Below are 18049 nucleotides of genomic sequence, written 5' to 3'. Positions count from 1 at the left end.
ACTAAACTTCTTATTTTTAAATGCCGGCAAAATAATAAAAAATTTAGGCGGGGAACGGGGGCGGTTGTTCCTTCGGATGCCTTTTATCCGCGCGAAGGACGAAGGAAACCGATGACGTCAGAATCGAGTTAAGAGGTTAGTTCGTATTTTACCGTAGGTTTCGTTTAAAATAAAAGGCCTTTGAGGGGACATGAGACGCGAATCCTCCGCGGGGACAACCGGCGAGCACGGACAGCACACCGGAAGGGATCGTGTGGTACCGGAGGCCCACCAACACCAGGCAGGCCAGGTGTTAATTTTGGAATGACGAAACTGCCCTTATTTTTTATTGATTTTTTCGGGTAAAATCAAGGGGCAAAGATGACACCCGGTTTTTATTGAAAAAGGAATTTTTAGAATAACTATATTGGGGGAAATTTAAGAGCAAAAAGGCAGAAAACTTGAACCGCTCTAGAAAGGAAATGATATGAAAAGGAAATATAGAGATCTCAAAATTATAGAAAAATCTCAAGAGCTGCTCTCTCCTTCCATTTTTTTAATTGCTCGTTAGTTGCTTGTATATTTGATTTATATTAATTTGTTGAATTAGTTGGATCTTAATTACATATTAATTTGCTTTGATAGCTTTAGTACAGTATATTTTGATGAATTTTGACCATAGTTCAGTAGTTTAACTTATCACTTTGTATCAATTTGCTCGTCACGAATCCAACCTCATACAAAACAATAGCAATAATAGTGTATATTAGTTTAAAAAATTGATACGATGAGACTTGAGAAAATATATGTGCCGGTTCATAAGACACAACTAAGTATGTTTGAATAATAGAGAACTTACTATTTACTTAAAAAGTTTTTCTACATGAATGCCTTTCTAAATATTGAATTTTGCATAAATATCCTCTCAAAATTGATATTTATATGCATACCATCTTAAAACACTTGTTTTGTTATTTTGTACCTTTTTTTTAATCCTTATTTTTGCATATATATCCATGCTATCTAACGTCGTTAAAAAATTGACGGTTTCAAATTAAAACAACTAAAATACCTTTAATGGATATTTATTTTATTTTTAATTAATAAATATGGTTTTTATTAACTATGTTAAAAAATCGTTATATTAAGAGTATTTATACAAAAATAGTATTTTATAAGAGTACAAAAATATATATAAGTTTTAAGAGAGCATTCACATAAATTTGAATTTTTAGAAAGATATTCATACAAAAAAAAAACCTTCATAAAATATCATATCAAATACCACATCAGCTTACAAATCAGTTTAAAAAAATAATTTAAACAGTATACATTTTTCAACATAAAAATTAAGTATTTATTGGATCTTATGAATATAAAACTAAGTTGCCTTGAGATTTCATGTGTAAACGTGTTGACCAGGAAAATGGACCTCTTGGACTACATCTCGAGATAAAAAATGGAATGAAAGCTAAGATTCTAATAGCAGCAAAAATTTGAGGTCAAATGTGGAGTGTCGGTGAGGGGAGGAGACCCGAAGGCAGCGAACCACGTGGTGCGGAGACGTGAATCATTCCGTGTCTTGTTCTCTGATAGATCTGATCGAAGACCTTACAGCTGTCATCCTTTACGCATAACGCGCGTTCTAATTAGGGAGTGCACGATGACGACGAGGCGTTTGCCGAGTACTGCTGTGTCGCCTTCCTCTACTCGCCGACACCTGTGCTATCTCTAGAGTGGACTCGAACCTTTTGAAGGGATTACAGCGGGTGGGATCGGTGGCATTTTTGGTGGAAAGAAGAGAAGATCATTGCAACTTTAAGGACCGGTTTGGAGGTGCATGTCATTGGGAAATGGAGGCTTCTAAGATATATAGAAGAAAAGGGTGTTGGAGATGATGAGAAAATTGCTTTCTTTTCTTTGTTTTTCCATAAAAAATAATGTGACTTAGATCTGATCTGTTGAACTTTAAGAAAAGGTGTATCATTGCTTGTCTTGATGCACTGTGGAGGCTTGCACTAACATTACAAGCCATGGGAGAAGGGTTATTGTCACTATGATTGTATCTTAACATTGTTCTACAAGTATTAATTCTCTAACCAATTCTATTGTAGTTTCCTATGCAACAAAAGAATGATGTCAATAGTATTTACAAATTTTATAGGATATTTATTGGACCATGCTTGTGTGACAAGTTTTTCATAACAAAAAAAATGTCCATCCTCCTTGACTCATGGATTATCACAAAGTTTCTTCACAAAATTATTAGAAAGTCAGCCAGTCGCTCACAAGATCAACATGTTTTAGCATAATTACAAAAATTTTCATAGCAGAGATTTACTAAACTATCAGGTGGTTCAAATGAAAGCTCATTTGGATGTACCAAATAGCGTAGGTAAAGTCTTCAAAAGACGATATCGACTTGGGTTCAAGTCTCTCATCTAGATCCGGGATGAAGCTTTTTCAGGAAGAGTGCAAAATGAATATGAAAGGTCCTCTATTGAGCTGATGATTCGCAGCTATTTCTACGAAGACAACGTGCAAATATATAACATAATATATATCTCTCGGTTGCTGATAAGCAAAGGACTTAAAGAATTTATAAGATACTAAACATAATTGATCATGCATAGCGTAACTTCTGAATTTTACTTGCTTGGCATGTTAAAAGAGTATTGAGATCATGTCGTGCTACAACTTAGCTCCCTAAAAACACTTTCAATTGAGAATGTACCTCAATTGCAATTTTAAAAGGGCACGTCCTCTTAACTCTAAATACACGATAGAGTGATTTCGCATTGATGGATGCCATACGGTACATATATTTTGCTAATCAAGTCTATTATGGTAAGGTGCAAATACACTGATTTTCTGAAATCACACAATGTTGCGTTAGTCAAAACACTTAATTATTCATTAAGCCTAAATTTTACTCTTAAAAGCACTAGATTCTCGTCTATAGGTGCACGGCGGCCTAACTTGGCTTTGCTAACTACCACCATGATATTTAGACATCACTGTTCATATTGGTACATTAGAAAGTGCAACTTCATGCCAAGTACATCATGTCTCATATACCTATTAAGCCCCTCTAGTTGGATATCTTTCATTGTCCCATGACCTTTGGTTCCAACACCAAACATATTGTTTCATTGAAAAGATAGTCCATCCTAATCTACCACAATTCCACTTTCCTAAGTCAACATTACAAAAAAAGAAAATAAAACCATTAATAAAGCAATGCCACCTTAAACTTCGAATCTACCATCTACCTTACTTTTGAATATTTTCAATTAATATTCTATTTCTTTTGTTGGATTGGAAGTTAGGTATAGCAGCATTCATAGATAGGTAGGAGGGCAATCCCCACGCACGCATAGAAATGGCTATGCATACGTCCGTACGGCAGCCTTTTTTTAAGGCTAACTACGCGGCACTCACCGGCCGCCTTTTTCCACGGTGCGCCGTGTCACTCCCAACAAGCCAAATAGATTCTCTACTTCCTCTGCGCCCTTTTTCTTCCTTTCTCGAGCGGCATTGATTGCGATCGAGTTCGGGCTGGAGATTCTTTTGGTCCGTTTGCAGAGTCTCCGAAGGGTGAGTTCACTTCCTCTTCCTTCGAATTGCCTTCAACATGTGTGAGGTAGATCGCTGAAATGTTCTTGTTCTCCGTTAAGCCGTGAATTTGGTATGCATTGGAACCCTAGAGAAGGACTTGATAATTTTGCTTTGACGTGTCGTTTTAGATTTTCTCCGATGCGTCCAGCAGAGCAAATCAGGGTTCTTCTCGAGGTTTTGTTTCTCGAACCGTTGTTTGTTGTGATTTAGTTATGTGATCCGTGGAACCTCAGAAATGTGTTTGAGTTATAGTTCCAAATCCGCAGAAGGAAGAAAGTATCCACTGATTTATGGATAATTTGAGTGGTTTTTTATTTACTGGGCTTTGAATTATAATCCCGCATAATCTTGGGGAGTTCTTGAAGTGCTTTCAGAATGGATTTTGAGAGGGAATCGGTAAATCTACAATTCATTGACCTAATTTTTGATAATTATAGGATTGCCTTTGATCAAGGCCCATTGTAATTTAGGGTGATTTTATTGGGTATCAACAGAAATAAATTGTGAAGGATGGAAGTGCCAACCTGCCGTCCTCTACGGTGGGTTTCTACTCTCATACCTCTTGGTAGCTATGCTGGTATCCACAAAAAACATGGGGTTCTTCCTGTATTGGTATGTGAAAGATACTTCGTTGTTTGGCGTCTGTGAAGCATGAAGGGTCTCTGTTGATTCTGAGTTCTCTATATGTACATTTCTGACAATATCAAGGAATGAGGGCTGTTTCTCGGGGGATGCCGGTGTATATTTGGTGCCAAGCCGGGGTGGGTAGGAACATGAAAGGAGAGGATTTTATATGCATGCAAGGTTTTGTTCATGCGGGATGAATGAAAAGTTGCTACCATGATTAGATTAGTTTTGTGGTGAAGGTACTATACAAGCCTTTTTTCTCTTCGTTACAACTTACTAAGATATGGGAGAAATATGACAAAATATTTGAAACGAAAGGACATGCACAATTTTCCAGATGAGTTTTTGAATGGCAAGGAACAACAATTCTTTTCTCATTTGTAGTGCTTGGATCGATTGATAAGGAAATGGAAAAAAACCTCGTGTATGCCAAGAACGGTAATACCCATTTGCAGAAAAACCTAGAAGTTAGTTGCATTTTTCTTTTTTCTGCAGGGAAAGCATTGGAAGGGGAAAAAAATGAAAGTTTTGAAAAAAAAAATTTGACTGTATCGCCATGCTTTGGAGAGCAAAAGGTTTCTTTATTTTAGCAGGGAAATCAAGGTTTTGTATGAGGAGTGGTTCAGATGTTAGCAGATAATTTGGTGGATGGAGAAAAAAAAAATGAAAAAGGCATACAGCGATGCTTTGGAAAAGCTGAAGTTCCTTTCTTCCTGCTGTTTATGGGAGCATATGAAAATTGCAACATTTTAGCCTCTACATAAAGCAGATTTCATGTTCATGTATTTTACTTGCAAGAAAACTGATTGAAAGATTCAATTTTCTAAGGGGAAAAATTGCAGGCCTTTTTCCTAGGAAAGAAAGATACCTTGATGAAAGACTACTAAATTATTTTCAGTATCTTTGGCCTCTCCTTTTAAATAAGGGACCATAAATAAGCTACAAAAATCAAACTCTTAATCACAAAAAGAGATTGCATACAGTAGGGGGAAGGTAGTGCATGCACAAGCAATTACGTGCTCTACCAATTTTTTTGGAAATGATTATTATTGCATAGTCACCCCATTAAAGATGATAGAAACATGTCCATATGAGATGCTTCTAACTCCTACAGTAAGGGTAAAATCATCCATGGACCAGTGCTTGAAGTGGATAGAAGAGCAAGCCATAATAAAGCATGTTTGTTGTCATCATTAGTTACATTCTTTAAAATAATATTGGGAGGCAGTGCAGCTTATTTTCCTTTTGAACAAGCAACAACAATAGGAAGTGCTTTATTCTCAAGGGAGCTTTCATTAGAATTAAGTTTAACCATACCAGATTTTGTCAAAAACCTTAAATTCATTTGTTGAATAGATGAAATCAATAACAAGTTTTTTTATTAAAAAAGAATCTAAAGTCTTTTATCAAAATCATCAAACTAAGCATAGCAACTCAGACCGTCTCTCTAGAAGGGGATGCTCAGTAAGGTTTGTTTTTGTTCATGTCTAGCTTTATAGCTGGGTTTCGTAACTCTATGGGTGCTGAGAAGGCTTTCAATGTTGTTCAATTGTTTTTTTGTTCGTAAATAATATCCAAAAGACCTGACGCTAATTACATATTTATTTTGACAGATTATTAGGGGGTAATGTAATTTGTAATGGCTCATACTATGACTAGTTGTACTAAAGTTCTGCATTCTATACTGTGTTTCGCAATTAGTAATGTTAAAGCAGGATATTTGGAGCTAGCTGGACTATAAATTATACTATTGTTTTTCAATGCATTGCACAGCCACACCACAAGCAAGACCCTACCAACTAGTCAGTTCCTTTCTATGTTGGTGCATGTAAATGATGGAATATATTCCATGCATTTTTTTTATTATTTTTTTTTTTGTATAAGTTGCTGTAAAAAAGGTTGGCCTTGGATCTTTATGCTTGGCAATAGTTTATTTTTTTTACTCCTAATGGTTTCAGGCATTTGGTATGTTTAATCATAATTTAAAAGCTGACTCCATTTCAACACTATTGTATACTTTTGGCACAGATCACTTAGGGAAAGCCATTGGATGTGTTATATGCTCCACAACAATTCATGTCAATTGATATGGCTTTATACTATATTGAGGGATACCTATTCCTTGTCTAGTTTTGTCAGATTTGTAGACCTCTTGCTTAACTTGCTTGTGATATGAATACTTGCCTTTTGGCCAGCTCCCATTGCACAAGTTCCAAGGATAACTAGCTTGTGGTTTTTATGTCCTCCTATGGTATATGGGCTCTTTGAAAAAACATAAGTGGATCAGCCAGAAGCACCTATTTTGATACTGAGGGTGTATCTAGTACAGTTTGGTTCACCTATGTATGGGGAGTTTACTATCCATTTTGAAACTGACACTATGAACTATGGTTGTACTCTCTTTCATTTTTCCCCCTGTTTTTGATTGGACTTGGGCCTCTGCAATCTCTTGTCAAGAGGAATGGGAGAAAGCACTCATACTTTCTTTCGGTATTTTACTGTCAAGGTGCTCATACTGACTTTGCACATCCAGTTCTCCAACTTGTCTTTCTGATAATTCCTACTAAAAATCTTAAAAAAGTTTGTTGATAATGTGGTTTTCTTAGAATTAGTATATTGTGGGATCAGAAATGTTCCTTTTATACTTGTCCATCAAAAGGGCTTTGGGTAATTGATATAATCTTGAGATACATACTACATCATTTGGTGCCAAAGTCTATTTGAGATTGATCAGTTTATCTGTTTGAAGTGAGATTTAGTATTTCTCCGTCGCTGTTTCCAGTAGCGACCAGATCCAGATATAATGTTTGCATATTGGAGTGTTAAAACAGTTGACCTCCCACCCTCCCTGTCTTTCTATGTTTGTGTCTCTGAAATAATTAAATTATAAAGCATGGTAAGGATTTATTTTTATCAGCTATATTCCTGAGAAATATTGTTATGATAAATGCTGTTTCTGGAATATCCAGTGTTTTAATTTTTTTCCTTTTTTGTTCGTCAGTCTTCTTAAATTTGCAAAATTTTTGAGGAAATGTAAGATGACATTTTTTTGTAATTTTGTAATTATAGTTCTGAACAATTGTAGTCGAACATGATATTGGTTTCTGGTGCAGTTTTCAGTTTCTGTACTGGGCTGTCAGTCATCAATATCATTCAACCTTTTAAAGTCACTGGCATGCCTGACTTGTCTTGGTTACTGAAGCATGGATAATCTTAAATGTTCAAGTTAGCAAAAAAAACTTGTCTCAAATTGTCATAAAGGCTGTGCGGTTGCCTCCTTTTCGTGCAATGTAGGAATACTACTAGCTTGTTATACTGTTTCAACCATAAGTTTTCTGTCAGGTGGGCCACTTGCTTAGGAGTAAGCTCAGAAGATTCTGTTGACCTTAGAGGAGTCTTTAATTTATCCAACAGGCCTCAAAGAAGAACATATGCAGTTTCATGCTGGTGGAGTGAATGATACAAATTCATGCACTTCCATGAGTGGTCAGAAGTTATATACGTCACATACATCAAGATGTAGCACAGATACATCACAGGCATCAAATTGTAGCACAGATAGGGATGCAGGTCTCTTGCTTTGTCGGGTGTGCCATAGTGCAGAATCAGACAGAAGGGGGGATGCTGCCTTAGGTTTCTTGGACATTATCCCCCCATCACAAGAAATTTTAGAAATCAACAAAAATGAAGATGAGGTTCCCAAGAGAATTGCTGAAAAGGATGAAGATTCCAAGAATTGCGGAAGGGTTCCTGGATTTATAGAGTTCATAAGCCCTGAAGGGGAGATATTTGTTTGTAGCACTGATGTAGAATCAGGCTCATATCATCACCAAGACATGCTAATTGAACTAGGATGTTCCTGCAAAAATGATCTTGCTCTTGCACACTATGCCTGTGCATTGAAGTGGTTTATAAGCCATGGATCCACTACATGTGAGATATGTGGAAATGTTGCTAAAAATGTAAGGCCTGCAGATTTCAGAAAGATCATGGCTTCCTTGAAGGATTATGAAGCATTAAGGGAGAGGACAGCTACGGGGGAGCTTACACATGTACCTACTGAGACAGCTTCAGATGTAGATCCTGATGCTATTGCTGCTATCCGAAGACAAAGACTAAGCGAGATATCATTGTGGTTCAATCCTCAAAGTCATGCCATAACAGTTTCACAAGAAATTGTAGAAGAGTTGCCTGATAACCCAACAGAAAATGTGGTACCTGATAATCCAACAACTAAATGGGCTATCGAGTTTACAGGAATTTTAGTTGCTACTGGCCTTCTTACAGTTACCCTTGCATGGTTAATTGCTCCTCATGTTGGAAAGGTATGCGTTTGATTGGTGCCAATTTAAAAGTTTCAACTGATAATGGTGGCTGGAATTTCTGTTTGAATTGTCACAATTTTCATGGGAATGATTGCATATCACTGTTCAACTTGCAGTAGCCATTCAAAATCATTCCACGTATTCCAATTATTCATATCATATTAACTTTCTCCTTTCCATATGACCTATGTATAGTCATATATATAGGCATAATCTGCATACATCTAATAATTTTGTGGCATGGACGGTTAATTGGTATAACTTTTCAGTAACCATTAATCAAATACAATTGTTTGCTTTACTAATACATTTTGCTGCTTCACATACAAAGTTTTCACCAACCTGCAGAAAACTGCAAAAAATGGTCTTCACATTCTTCTTGGAGGTATATGCGCCTTGACAGTTGTGATCTTCCTTCGGTTTGTAAGTAAATCCTTTGTTTTATATTCTTGAATGTCTAATCCTTTTTTTGTTAAATGAAGATTTTGACTTTTGATTTATGTTTTCTTTTGGCCCAACATTTCTTATATGATTTCTTTGCTTGTAATCTACAGTTCATTTTATATCTTAAAATTGGTTTGCATTAAGAGAACAAAGCGTCACTGAGAACTTTTACAGTGGATAAAGATAAGCTATTTTGGAATCTTATGACCGATCCTGTATCAAGTTTGTGCTATATGAATCTGTAGCTCATCAGGCAAACTTGTGGATATGTATTTGTGCTTCTTTCTTAAGGAGAGAACTTCCTATTCCTGTGCTAGATCTTTTGGGAAAAATTTGCTCTTTCAAAAACAACTAATAATGTAACCAACAAAGGGAAAAAAAGGTTCCTCGGGCAAGAAATTTCATGGTGGCTCACTTCAATGGCATGCTTAGAGGGGAATAAAGCCATATTAGTTTGTACAGAATTTATATAGAGTAATACAGAATTTTTCCATCATGACAGTGTGAGCATATTATAGGATGTACATCCTGCTTCAGTTAATTTGGTGATTCCAGGAAGCCAAGAACTAGAACAGGAGTTGGAACAAGAAGGGAGTGGCATGATATATGGGGTTACAATTTGCAGTTGCCTCATTAATGTGAGCAAAAGCAGAACCCAGTTTGGGTCTGAAAACAGGCTCTATTACCAAAGTCATGTATTATTGTCTTTAAGTGCTAGACCAAGTTTCTTGAGTTAATGTTGTCTACCCTCAGTATTTTATCTATCATTGTTCCAGCAAAACTTTGCCCAGGATATTGGATTGCTCCGTGTGACTTGCCTAGTTCATCAACTGGACATTGGAGGAAATGCAAGTGGGAAGCATAGTGGCAAGGAGCATGTGGAGTCAAAGCTCAGGATTGGTAAAGGAATAGGAAGCGGATCTTGGCTGGGGAAGGGGTTGAGATTGGCAATATCAAAACCTTGCTTTTGTCGACATTGGTTGATAATATTATATGGCTTACAGTTAAATCTACTGTGCTAGCAACATTTGGAAGCCAGTGGTGACTTGGGCAAGGTTTTAATATGTATCTAGTGGTGGACAAGGTGATGACAAAAGATGAATATTGGTGCCAGCTTGTGCCCTGAGAGAATTATGGAAGAAAGCCTGGTCAAAATCAGGGCATGGCAGGATGAAACATGGGTCATTGTTTTCCGACACCCAGTAACATGACTAACTCTAACCAGTTGGCACCCCAAATGTTATTTTACTTTCCAATTTTTGGCTTCTCTTGCTATATCTGTTGAATCTAATGCTTGGAAGCACAAGGTTGTATAGTTAATTGGAGATGCAGGCACTGGTCATTAATCCTGTAACAAGGGACTCCAATGATGCTTTGTCAACCCGTGAATAAACATATTATTTCTCTTAAATATCATTCTATTTATGATGCTAGTGTGGAAAAGTAGTAGAATATATGAGACTTTTCATTTGTTCGATAGCTATATTCTTTCGTGGCTGCTAGTATCTTTTTATTACATTCCATTGGTTAGATGAGGTTGTTTGCTCCTCTTATATAGTAGATAAAAGATTATGCAAGTCTCTTTTTAATGACAGGTTGTACTATCAAGAATCAAGTATGGACCAGCGCGCTATTGGGCAATCTTGTTCATATTCTGGTTTCTTGTTTTTGGAGTTTGGGCTTCTCGTACCCATCATGCCCGCTCCACATGATCTGTTCCCCGTCCTTGTCGCTGCTATCATGTTTACAGCAAGAAATATCAAGCAATAAAACAGTGTTGGCTGCTTCTGTCGTAATGTTTGTTGCTTTTGCCATGGTTTTCCCCCATTTTATGTTTGTTGCGAAGACCATGTTCATTCATATAGCTTTTGCTATTTTTGTTTCAGAAATAATCAGAGATACTTCTCGAAGCAGGACATGATTAAATTTTGACTCCTGCCACGATCTATGCGGCAATGAAGCATAGTGAGCAGAAAGCGCAAAGCATAGTGATGAGGCTGGTGCTTGGAATTCTTTATGTGGTGGATGGTAGGTTAATGGGTAAATGTGCAGATTTATTAGTAGGATTTTGCTGTAATTAGTGAGCAATTGTGTTGGAGCATAATGTTGGATAAGGATCTCTGATGCTTGAGATAGAATGGTGTACCAGGCTTGTTTCAATGCAAGATAGGGAAGCCAGTGGCAATCCTATTCGAACTGTTGAACTTTAGGGATGGCCCTGATTTTGTTGCTCTCAACAACTCTGGAGAAGCATGTGGCATTCACAGGAATGCATGCACGTCTCGGTTCTTCATATAAATAATTAGAGAAAGCAATATTCTGTGACCCTATATCCGATTGTTAAAAGGAGAGTGAATGTGGTTGTGCAATTTATAAGTGTCTTCGTTTAGAGCACTAGTGCTTGTGTCATCATGCATTCTAATATGGAGTGGATTCCTATGATTTATAAATTTGTAATGTCATTGTTTTGTTCCATATTTCGGGTGTACGTCTCATTGTCACTGGAGCCTAGATGTGACGTAGGGCTATTAAAATATAGACCAATCATTTGAGGTCATTCTCGAGAAGCAGGATGACTAGTTAGCAAAAAGATTAATTTTTGTTCAACTTGCACGGATGTGAGGTATTATGATCCTAACTGCACCAAAATCTAATAAGACAAGTGCTCATAGATCTTGACATTTCCAAGGGAACTCGAGCTGCATTTTAAGAATTCTTCTTATTTTATTTCTTTACTTGCATAAAACATTCATTCGGTTTGATGCATTATAAAACAAAGGAGGAGAATTTGGTAGTGTTGCAAGTTGGGACTGAAAATAAAAAAATAGAATAAAAAAATTAAGTATATTAAAATAGTTTTGATTAGAGTTTTCTTTTTTTTTTTTGTTTGGTATAACGATTACTCATCTTATTCTAGTATCGGTGCAAGCAGCAGCATCAAAAGTAAGAACTTGACAAAATGGTAAAAGAGAGGTCTCCTAGTGTATCCAAAAATTCTCTTCAAAGTGCTGTGCAGTATAAAAGGCGACGCAATATGTGGTTCTGTACGTCTTTTTATTTTTCTATTGTAATATTTAACTTTTAGCTAAAAATAATTTTATCTATCAAATATATATATATATATATATATATATAAATCAATGATGTTTTTTTTTTCTCGGATTAGCTTATGATAGCTTTGAATTAAATAGAAAATAATTAAACAGGAAATGAAATTTATTTAACCCGCCCATTACACTAACTAACAATTATGTACACAGACTTCCTTAAACGTAGGACTACACGGACCCACGACTCGGAGCCACGCGGTCTCATCGCCGCCACATCATCGCCATCTGATCACCGTCCAACACCATCCGATTCCATGGCGGCTCGCCTGAGTCACCCCGAGTCAATACATACTCCATCACTACGGCGTACATTAGCAGTGCGTACTCCCTGTCACGTGCCGGTTCAGAAGGGCTTGCCCAGATACATGAGGATGTCCTGGAACTGGTCTCTGAAACCCGGTTCAAGCGAGACCGGTTCGAGCTGGGGAAAGAACTCGACCCCGCCGGCCGAGGCAGTAGCACCCTCGTTGGTAACCGGAACCTCGAGGGCCTTCTCCCGCTGGCTCCACGCCGCCCGGGGCTGGCTCTGGACCTCCCTCTCCCACGCGACCTCCGGCGACAGCACGTGCTCCGAGCAGCTCGAGTCCGTGCGCAGCCTCGGCATCGACTCCGCCGGGTCAAAGTACCCCAGCTCCGACACGTGCTGGGCGAACACCGGCTTCCGCTCCGGCTCCGGCTCCGGCTCCGGCAGCCCAGCCATCCTCGAACCGGCCGCCTTCTGGTCCCCGCCGCCTTTCTTGTTGTAGATCCGGCACAGAACCCAATCGTCCAGCTGCGAGCGACACGTGTCACTCAAATCGTTAGTAAAAAAAAATTACATTAATTAACTAGTGTTGTGATTTAAAAGAAAATAATCTTTGTTTGGAGTCGTATTCTTGGATTTTATGACTACGGAAAGAAAGCAGACGGAATCTAATGCTTCCACACCGAAAAAAGATTACCGGCAAGTTGCGTCCAGGTCGTGGCCCAGTTGAGCGCAACCTAGGGTCGTACATTGCTTAATCCGGCCAAGCTTCCATTTAAATTGCGACACGTATGCATAAGACAAAGTCTGCGCTATGAGTCCTTATCACAAGCCGTACCCTACCTGATTAGGTGGTGGACCCTTATAGTGACATCAACCGAGCACAGCAACTTATCTTCTCCACACGCCGCTCATGGCGTCACTTTTATTTCGGCTACGTGTCGAGTTCTGGTTCAAGGACGTTGTTCATCGATTCTGGACGAACCTTGTTCTACTTTTACGTGATTCCAAGATCCTTCCTAGTTTCTACGACTAAGGTATGTGCAAGAATTTTACCGGCTGCACATCACGGGATTCGCCGATTATTTACCACTGTGATAAATCATGCATAACCCGGAAGATATTTCGGGTCTCCCAAAAATCTGCGATGTACTCATGTTGCACCGAGATTCGCCGTATTTGTATCAAACTCCATATCGATATGATACAAAATTTTTTTAGCATATAAAAAATCGGTTCATCATCCATAATATAAAAGATATTTTGGGCCTCCCAAAAGTCTGCCATGTACTCATGTTGCACTGAAATTCGCCGTATTAGTATCAGACATCATATCGATACCATGCTAGCATAATATTGATACGATATGATACAGAGTTTTTTTTTTATATACTGAAAATCGGTACATCATTCATATTGATACCGAACTGGTACAATACGTATGGTATTATCCGGCATGATACATGTTTAGTTAGTTCCTACAGACCTGAGTTATACGTACGTACCCGGAGGCTGTTGCTTTTGCGGGCAGAGCGGTCGACGTCGGCGAGCCGGTACTCGTGCATGATCCAGTTGGTCTTCTCCCCTTTGGGCGCCTTCCCCGTGTAGAAAACCAATGCCTTCTTTATCGCCACCGGCTTGGGCGTCCCGATCGGCTTGTCTGCCCCGGTCGCTTTCCAGTACCCCGACCCGGCCGCCCGGTTCGGCCTCGACCCGTTCGGATACTTCCTCTCCCTCGGCGAGAAGAAATACCACTCCTTCTCCCCATACGAAGCCAGCCCTATAAATATATAAAGAGGAACGAATACATATATATCAGCTACTGATTTTAAGGACCGTATGATTCGGATCAGAGGGTTGAGATCGGTGTATTTATTATACCAGGAAGCTGCCAGGGGTCGAACTTATAGAGGTCGATATCGGCGATGATGGGCACGGCGAGGGGCAGGGCGGCGCATTTCCGGCAGAGGTAGTGCATCACGAGCTCCTCGTCCGTCGGATGGAAGCGGAACCCTGGTGGCAGCCGCAGATCTCCGCCGCTCATCTCTCCCTCTCTTTCGCTCCTCGCCGCCTGATTCATGCTCCCTTTTCCCCTCTTTATCGGGAGGGATGGAGCTTGAAACCTGGAAAACAAGAGAGGCGTTGGATTTATAGAAGGAGGGGAGGGGAGCGGGGGTGGATGAAGGCGCGGGTGGAGTGTGGGGGCTTCGAGAAGGACACGCGGGGGAGTCGGCCGGGCTGGATCACGGACATTGGACCGGGACACGTGGCGAGAATCTGGCGAGGGGAGGAACAAGTGGCGGGAATTGCGGCGCGGGCGATTCTGTCATGGCTTACGTCACCTTTTTGGACGGAAGCGCACGTTGGCTGGCCGACATGGCACGAGCGGCTTGCCGACGTGGCACGAGCTGCCTGCCGACGGGCGCGCGTCCGCGCTAGCGACAGCCCGCGGGCTCACGTGGACGGGGGCGGCGGGGACCGGTGGAGAACGGCGGTGGGTCGGTAACTTGTCGACACATGGCGCTTCGAGGAAAGAGAGGTGGGGCGGATAAGGGAGGGTTCGGAGCGCACGTTTTAAATATAAAAATAATATTTGCTCGGGTTTTGCTTTTGAGACGTGACGTCGGAGTGGATAGACGTCGCGAACACTTGCCGGAAGTGGGGATGGCGGATGGACCGGATGGTGCAAGATGTCGGGAGTCAGCATGACTTCGAGACTAAATTAAGAATCTAAGACGTTGGACAACCGTTTGCGGCAATTATTGCCAGATTTTTCTGCAACGAGGACCAATTTTCTCCGAGTGCGCGGCACATGGTTGGCGTGGTACACCGTCATGTTTACTTGTATCGGTTGCAACTACATGTGCATACACTTATGTCAACATACATGATTAATACTGAGGTTTTTTAGAAGATATTTGAGATATCAAAGGAAAAAAAAAAAGGTTTTTAGAAGCAAACTAAGATAAAATAGTTTTTCTGCATATTGCTATTAGGAATTGACCCAATCAAATGCCTAGTTGGCTGAGTTGCTAGAAAGTTTGGATGATTGATTATTTAGATCGTAAAGATCAGCCGAAGGTCATACTTTCAAAGTGACGAGCTTATAATCACTATATTTGGGTGACGATGGTTTCAATACTGATCGCTCTTGAGGTGATGTTGGAAAAAGGAAGTTGTGTTTGAATTTTTGCTTTGACGTCGAATAAAACCTGAAATAATAAAGATGAAGAAATCCTCTTACTGGAGAGTATGTGGCAGGGAACCCTCGGTTGCCTAAGTCAGATGGACCGCCACCTCACAACCTCAAAAAAAATAATTTTAACATGTTAGAGAGATGGACAAAAAATATCTAGGTTGCAATCAATTTGCATTTGATCTTTTATATATATATATAATAGTGCAAAAAGTTGGATAATCAATTATGCATGTTCATATGCATTTTATCTAGTTGACAACGCCATCCATGCAATAAGCTTTTCAACTCCGCAAGATCACTTCACGCCCTAGTTTTGGTGGTAGCTGCCCACAAGCGGATAATTATATCAAAATACATCGAAATATTAATTTGGATTATAAGGAGAAATCTTAATACCATGAGTACCAACTTCTAGTATTTGTATATTGCCATAGTCAAAGTAGATCATCGCTTCTCCTATCGATCCATCTTTAACCACTCCCACCTGCACCCTAATTTCAAATATTCGTACATCTAATTTAACACTAGAACTGTTTTCGTACCTAGGTTCAAATTAATTGAATTTAGGTCCTATACCTAAAAAAATTAAGTTTGATATGTTGAACTATCTTGGCTATGTGTAGCATATGACCATCTCAAATCAAGATTGACAATTTTTTATTCTCAAACTTGTACCAGCCATATTCGTACCTATTTCTTGCATTGCAATCATTTACATATTACCTTAGTATTTATCCGTATAATTATCTTTTCTCCATATATCAATCTATGCAGGTTGTTTGAAGAGCACCCACAGGTTTATTAGGTGAGAAATGGAAGTACAGCAAATGTGAGGCGTTAAGGCCTGATCCAATAATAATAATATATATATGTGTGTGTGTGTGTGTGTGTGTGTGTGTGAGAGAGAGAGAGATATCAATAGATGTTGCTATCTTAAAAATTTTTAACTATTTAACCGGTACAAACAGTACTGTTGCTGTCAAACTAATGCTGGTCAAAGATCTGAAGGCTATTGTCATGCTAACATCCTCAGCAAGTTAGTCTAGATTGCCGGGTAGATATTTAGAAAATGGTCGTCCAACTAGAAGGGTCACATATAGCCGAGTAAGTGGCGTTTTTTTAACCTTATTAGGACTTTTAAAGGCATGTTCTCTAGATTTTTTTTTTTTTTTTTTTTTTGTGAAACGGCTGCTCACAGTATCCTAGCATGAGCACAACCAGCTACATCAGAGTCAAGCAACCAACGCAAAATAAAAGAAATGATAAACTGTTGAGTCTAAAGAAACTCTCGGAAGTGGTGCGCAGCGAAGGAAGCGACCCAATCAACCACCTGGTTCACCTTCCGAAGAACATGTTTGACCTAAAGAATCCAGCACTTCCGTAGTATCTGACTAATATCGCCCAGAAGTAGGTGCTCCACCTCTTCTCGTCCCTCTACCCTAAGACGCGCCATCAGAGAAGCTGAGTCTCTCTTTAGAATGATACAACCAGCCTGCAAAACATGTCTCGCATAGGAAATCTCCTCCCATGCTGTTCTAAGCTCCGCTCTAAAAGCCGAGGCCTCGAAGGAGCAACATCCTCCTACTGTAATCAGTCTGGCACCATAGTCTCTGATGAAAAACGCTACTCTCGTCTGATCGGCACCATCAGGCAGACTTCCATCAAAGTACATATTTAGATGGTCAAGAGGTGGGGGCTCCCAAGAAATGAGGCATGTGTGGGATGGATGTACCAAGGTTGCAAAGAACGTACTTCAAATATTTGAACTTAACTCTCATTTTTCCAATGACTCGCCCAAGAAAGGTAGTGGGAATGGGAGATTCTGCCCCCTTTCTCGCCGAAAAAATTTAGAAGAAGAAAAAGGTGACGAGACGATCATGACGTCTTCCATCTACTTTTTTTTTTTATTTTTTCGACGCCTTGTTCTCCATTTCCACTTTCTTTTTAGGGTATTGATTTGATTGCATGATGTTAATTGGTATTAAGAAAAGCTAAAAGAATATGTTATTGGAGTATGATATAAACAAAGCAGTCGCGCAAAGCACGCGTAGTGTTAGGTTCTTTCTCTCCACACCCCACATCCCACATCCCCAACAACAACAACAAAAAAAATATTTTGGCAGTTTAGGTTATCACCCGAACTTGGAACAAATATTATGAGCAGTTTAGGATATCTCCCAAAAAAAATATTTTGGCAGTTTAGGTGTTCGTTTTCTTGGCAGTTTAATTTTGAGCCGAGCTTAAGAAAAAACCAATCCTAAATCCAAACGAACTCCACCATATTCCTACCTAATTTCTTGCTGCAAACTAGCCCAATAGAACCCAACTATGTTCTCGCCTATCAATGTCCATCAATTCCATCCCTTCTCCATCAATTTTTGCCTAATTTCTCTTATTATAATAGTATTATAATTATTAAAATATGTGCGGAAGAAGAAAAAAATAAGAGAAAAAAGAGAAACAAAAATGATTTTATTTTTCTGTTCCTTTACATTCGGTACAT

At 39.3% G+C, this 18049-nt stretch overlaps 2 protein-coding genes across 10 annotated transcripts; one reads left to right on the top strand and one right to left on the bottom strand.

Moving 5' to 3' along the window:
- The first annotated feature begins 3423 nt into the window (after window positions 1-3423).
- Window positions 3424-11569, top strand: LOC103702615. 9 transcript variants are annotated; one of them, XR_603339.4, is made up of 5 exons: window positions 3426-3576; window positions 7567-8549; window positions 8898-8972; window positions 10589-10785; window positions 10880-11569. XR_603339.4 is itself a non-coding variant. In XM_008785112.4 (4 exons), exons 2-4 carry the CDS (start codon window positions 7656-7658, stop codon window positions 10013-10015), a joined length of 1215 nt encoding a protein of 404 aa, XP_008783334.1. In that variant the 5' UTR covers window positions 3424-3576; window positions 7639-7655; the 3' UTR covers window positions 10016-11468. The 9 variants fall into 9 exon arrangements, 6 of the variants coding, with proteins under 6 accessions (XP_008783334.1, XP_008783333.1, XP_008783331.1 ...); XR_603338.4 differs by having other exon boundaries at window positions 10589-10790; window positions 10880-11468; XR_005514676.1 differs by lacking the exons at window positions 10589-10785; window positions 10880-11569 and adding exons at window positions 9104-9631; window positions 9770-9887.
- A 586-nt stretch (window positions 11570-12155) lies between these two features.
- Window positions 12156-14484, bottom strand: LOC103702614 (NAC domain-containing protein 48-like). Its single transcript, XM_008785107.3, has 3 exons — window positions 14229-14484; window positions 13853-14127; window positions 12156-12875 (listed from the first exon to the last, which is right to left on the bottom strand). Exons 1-3 carry the CDS (start codon window positions 14425-14427, stop codon window positions 12447-12449), a joined length of 903 nt encoding a protein of 300 aa, XP_008783329.1. The 5' UTR covers window positions 14428-14484; the 3' UTR covers window positions 12156-12446.
- Between the last annotated feature and the right edge of the window lie 3565 nt (window positions 14485-18049).

This window comes from Phoenix dactylifera, chromosome 1, assembly GCF_009389715.1.
Source record: "Phoenix dactylifera cultivar Barhee BC4 chromosome 1, palm_55x_up_171113_PBpolish2nd_filt_p, whole genome shotgun sequence".
NCBI classification, from domain to species: Eukaryota; Viridiplantae; Streptophyta; class Magnoliopsida; order Arecales; family Arecaceae; genus Phoenix; species Phoenix dactylifera.
This window is presented reverse-complemented; position numbering and strand designations above follow the sequence as displayed.

What these genes read in the sequence shown, in the direction of transcription:
- LOC103702615 (XM_008785112.4), top strand. Translation starts at nt 7,656, where the DNA reads ATGCAGTTTCATGCTGGTGGAGTGAATGATACAAATTCATGCACTTCC. An exon ending in TTGCTCCTCATGTTGGAAAG is followed by an intron (nt 8,550 to 8,897) that starts GTATGCGTTTGA and finishes ACCAACCTGCAG; the next exon opens with AAAACTGCAAAAAATGGTCT. An exon ending in TTGTGATCTTCCTTCGGTTT is followed by an intron (nt 8,973 to 9,769) that starts GTAAGTAAATCC and finishes TCATTGTTCCAG; the next exon opens with CAAAACTTTGCCCAGGATAT.
- LOC103702614 (XM_008785107.3), bottom strand. Translation starts at nt 14,427, where the DNA reads ATGAATCAGGCGGCGAGGAGCGAAAGAGAGGGAGAGATGAGCGGCGGA. An exon ending in CGACCCCTGGCAGCTTCCTG is followed by an intron (nt 14,128 to 14,228) that starts GTATAATAAATA and finishes ATATATTTATAG; the next exon opens with GGCTGGCTTCGTATGGGGAG. An exon ending in GCAAAAGCAACAGCCTCCGG is followed by an intron (nt 12,876 to 13,852) that starts GTACGTACGTAT and finishes TGTCGCTCGCAG; the next exon opens with CTGGACGATTGGGTTCTGTG.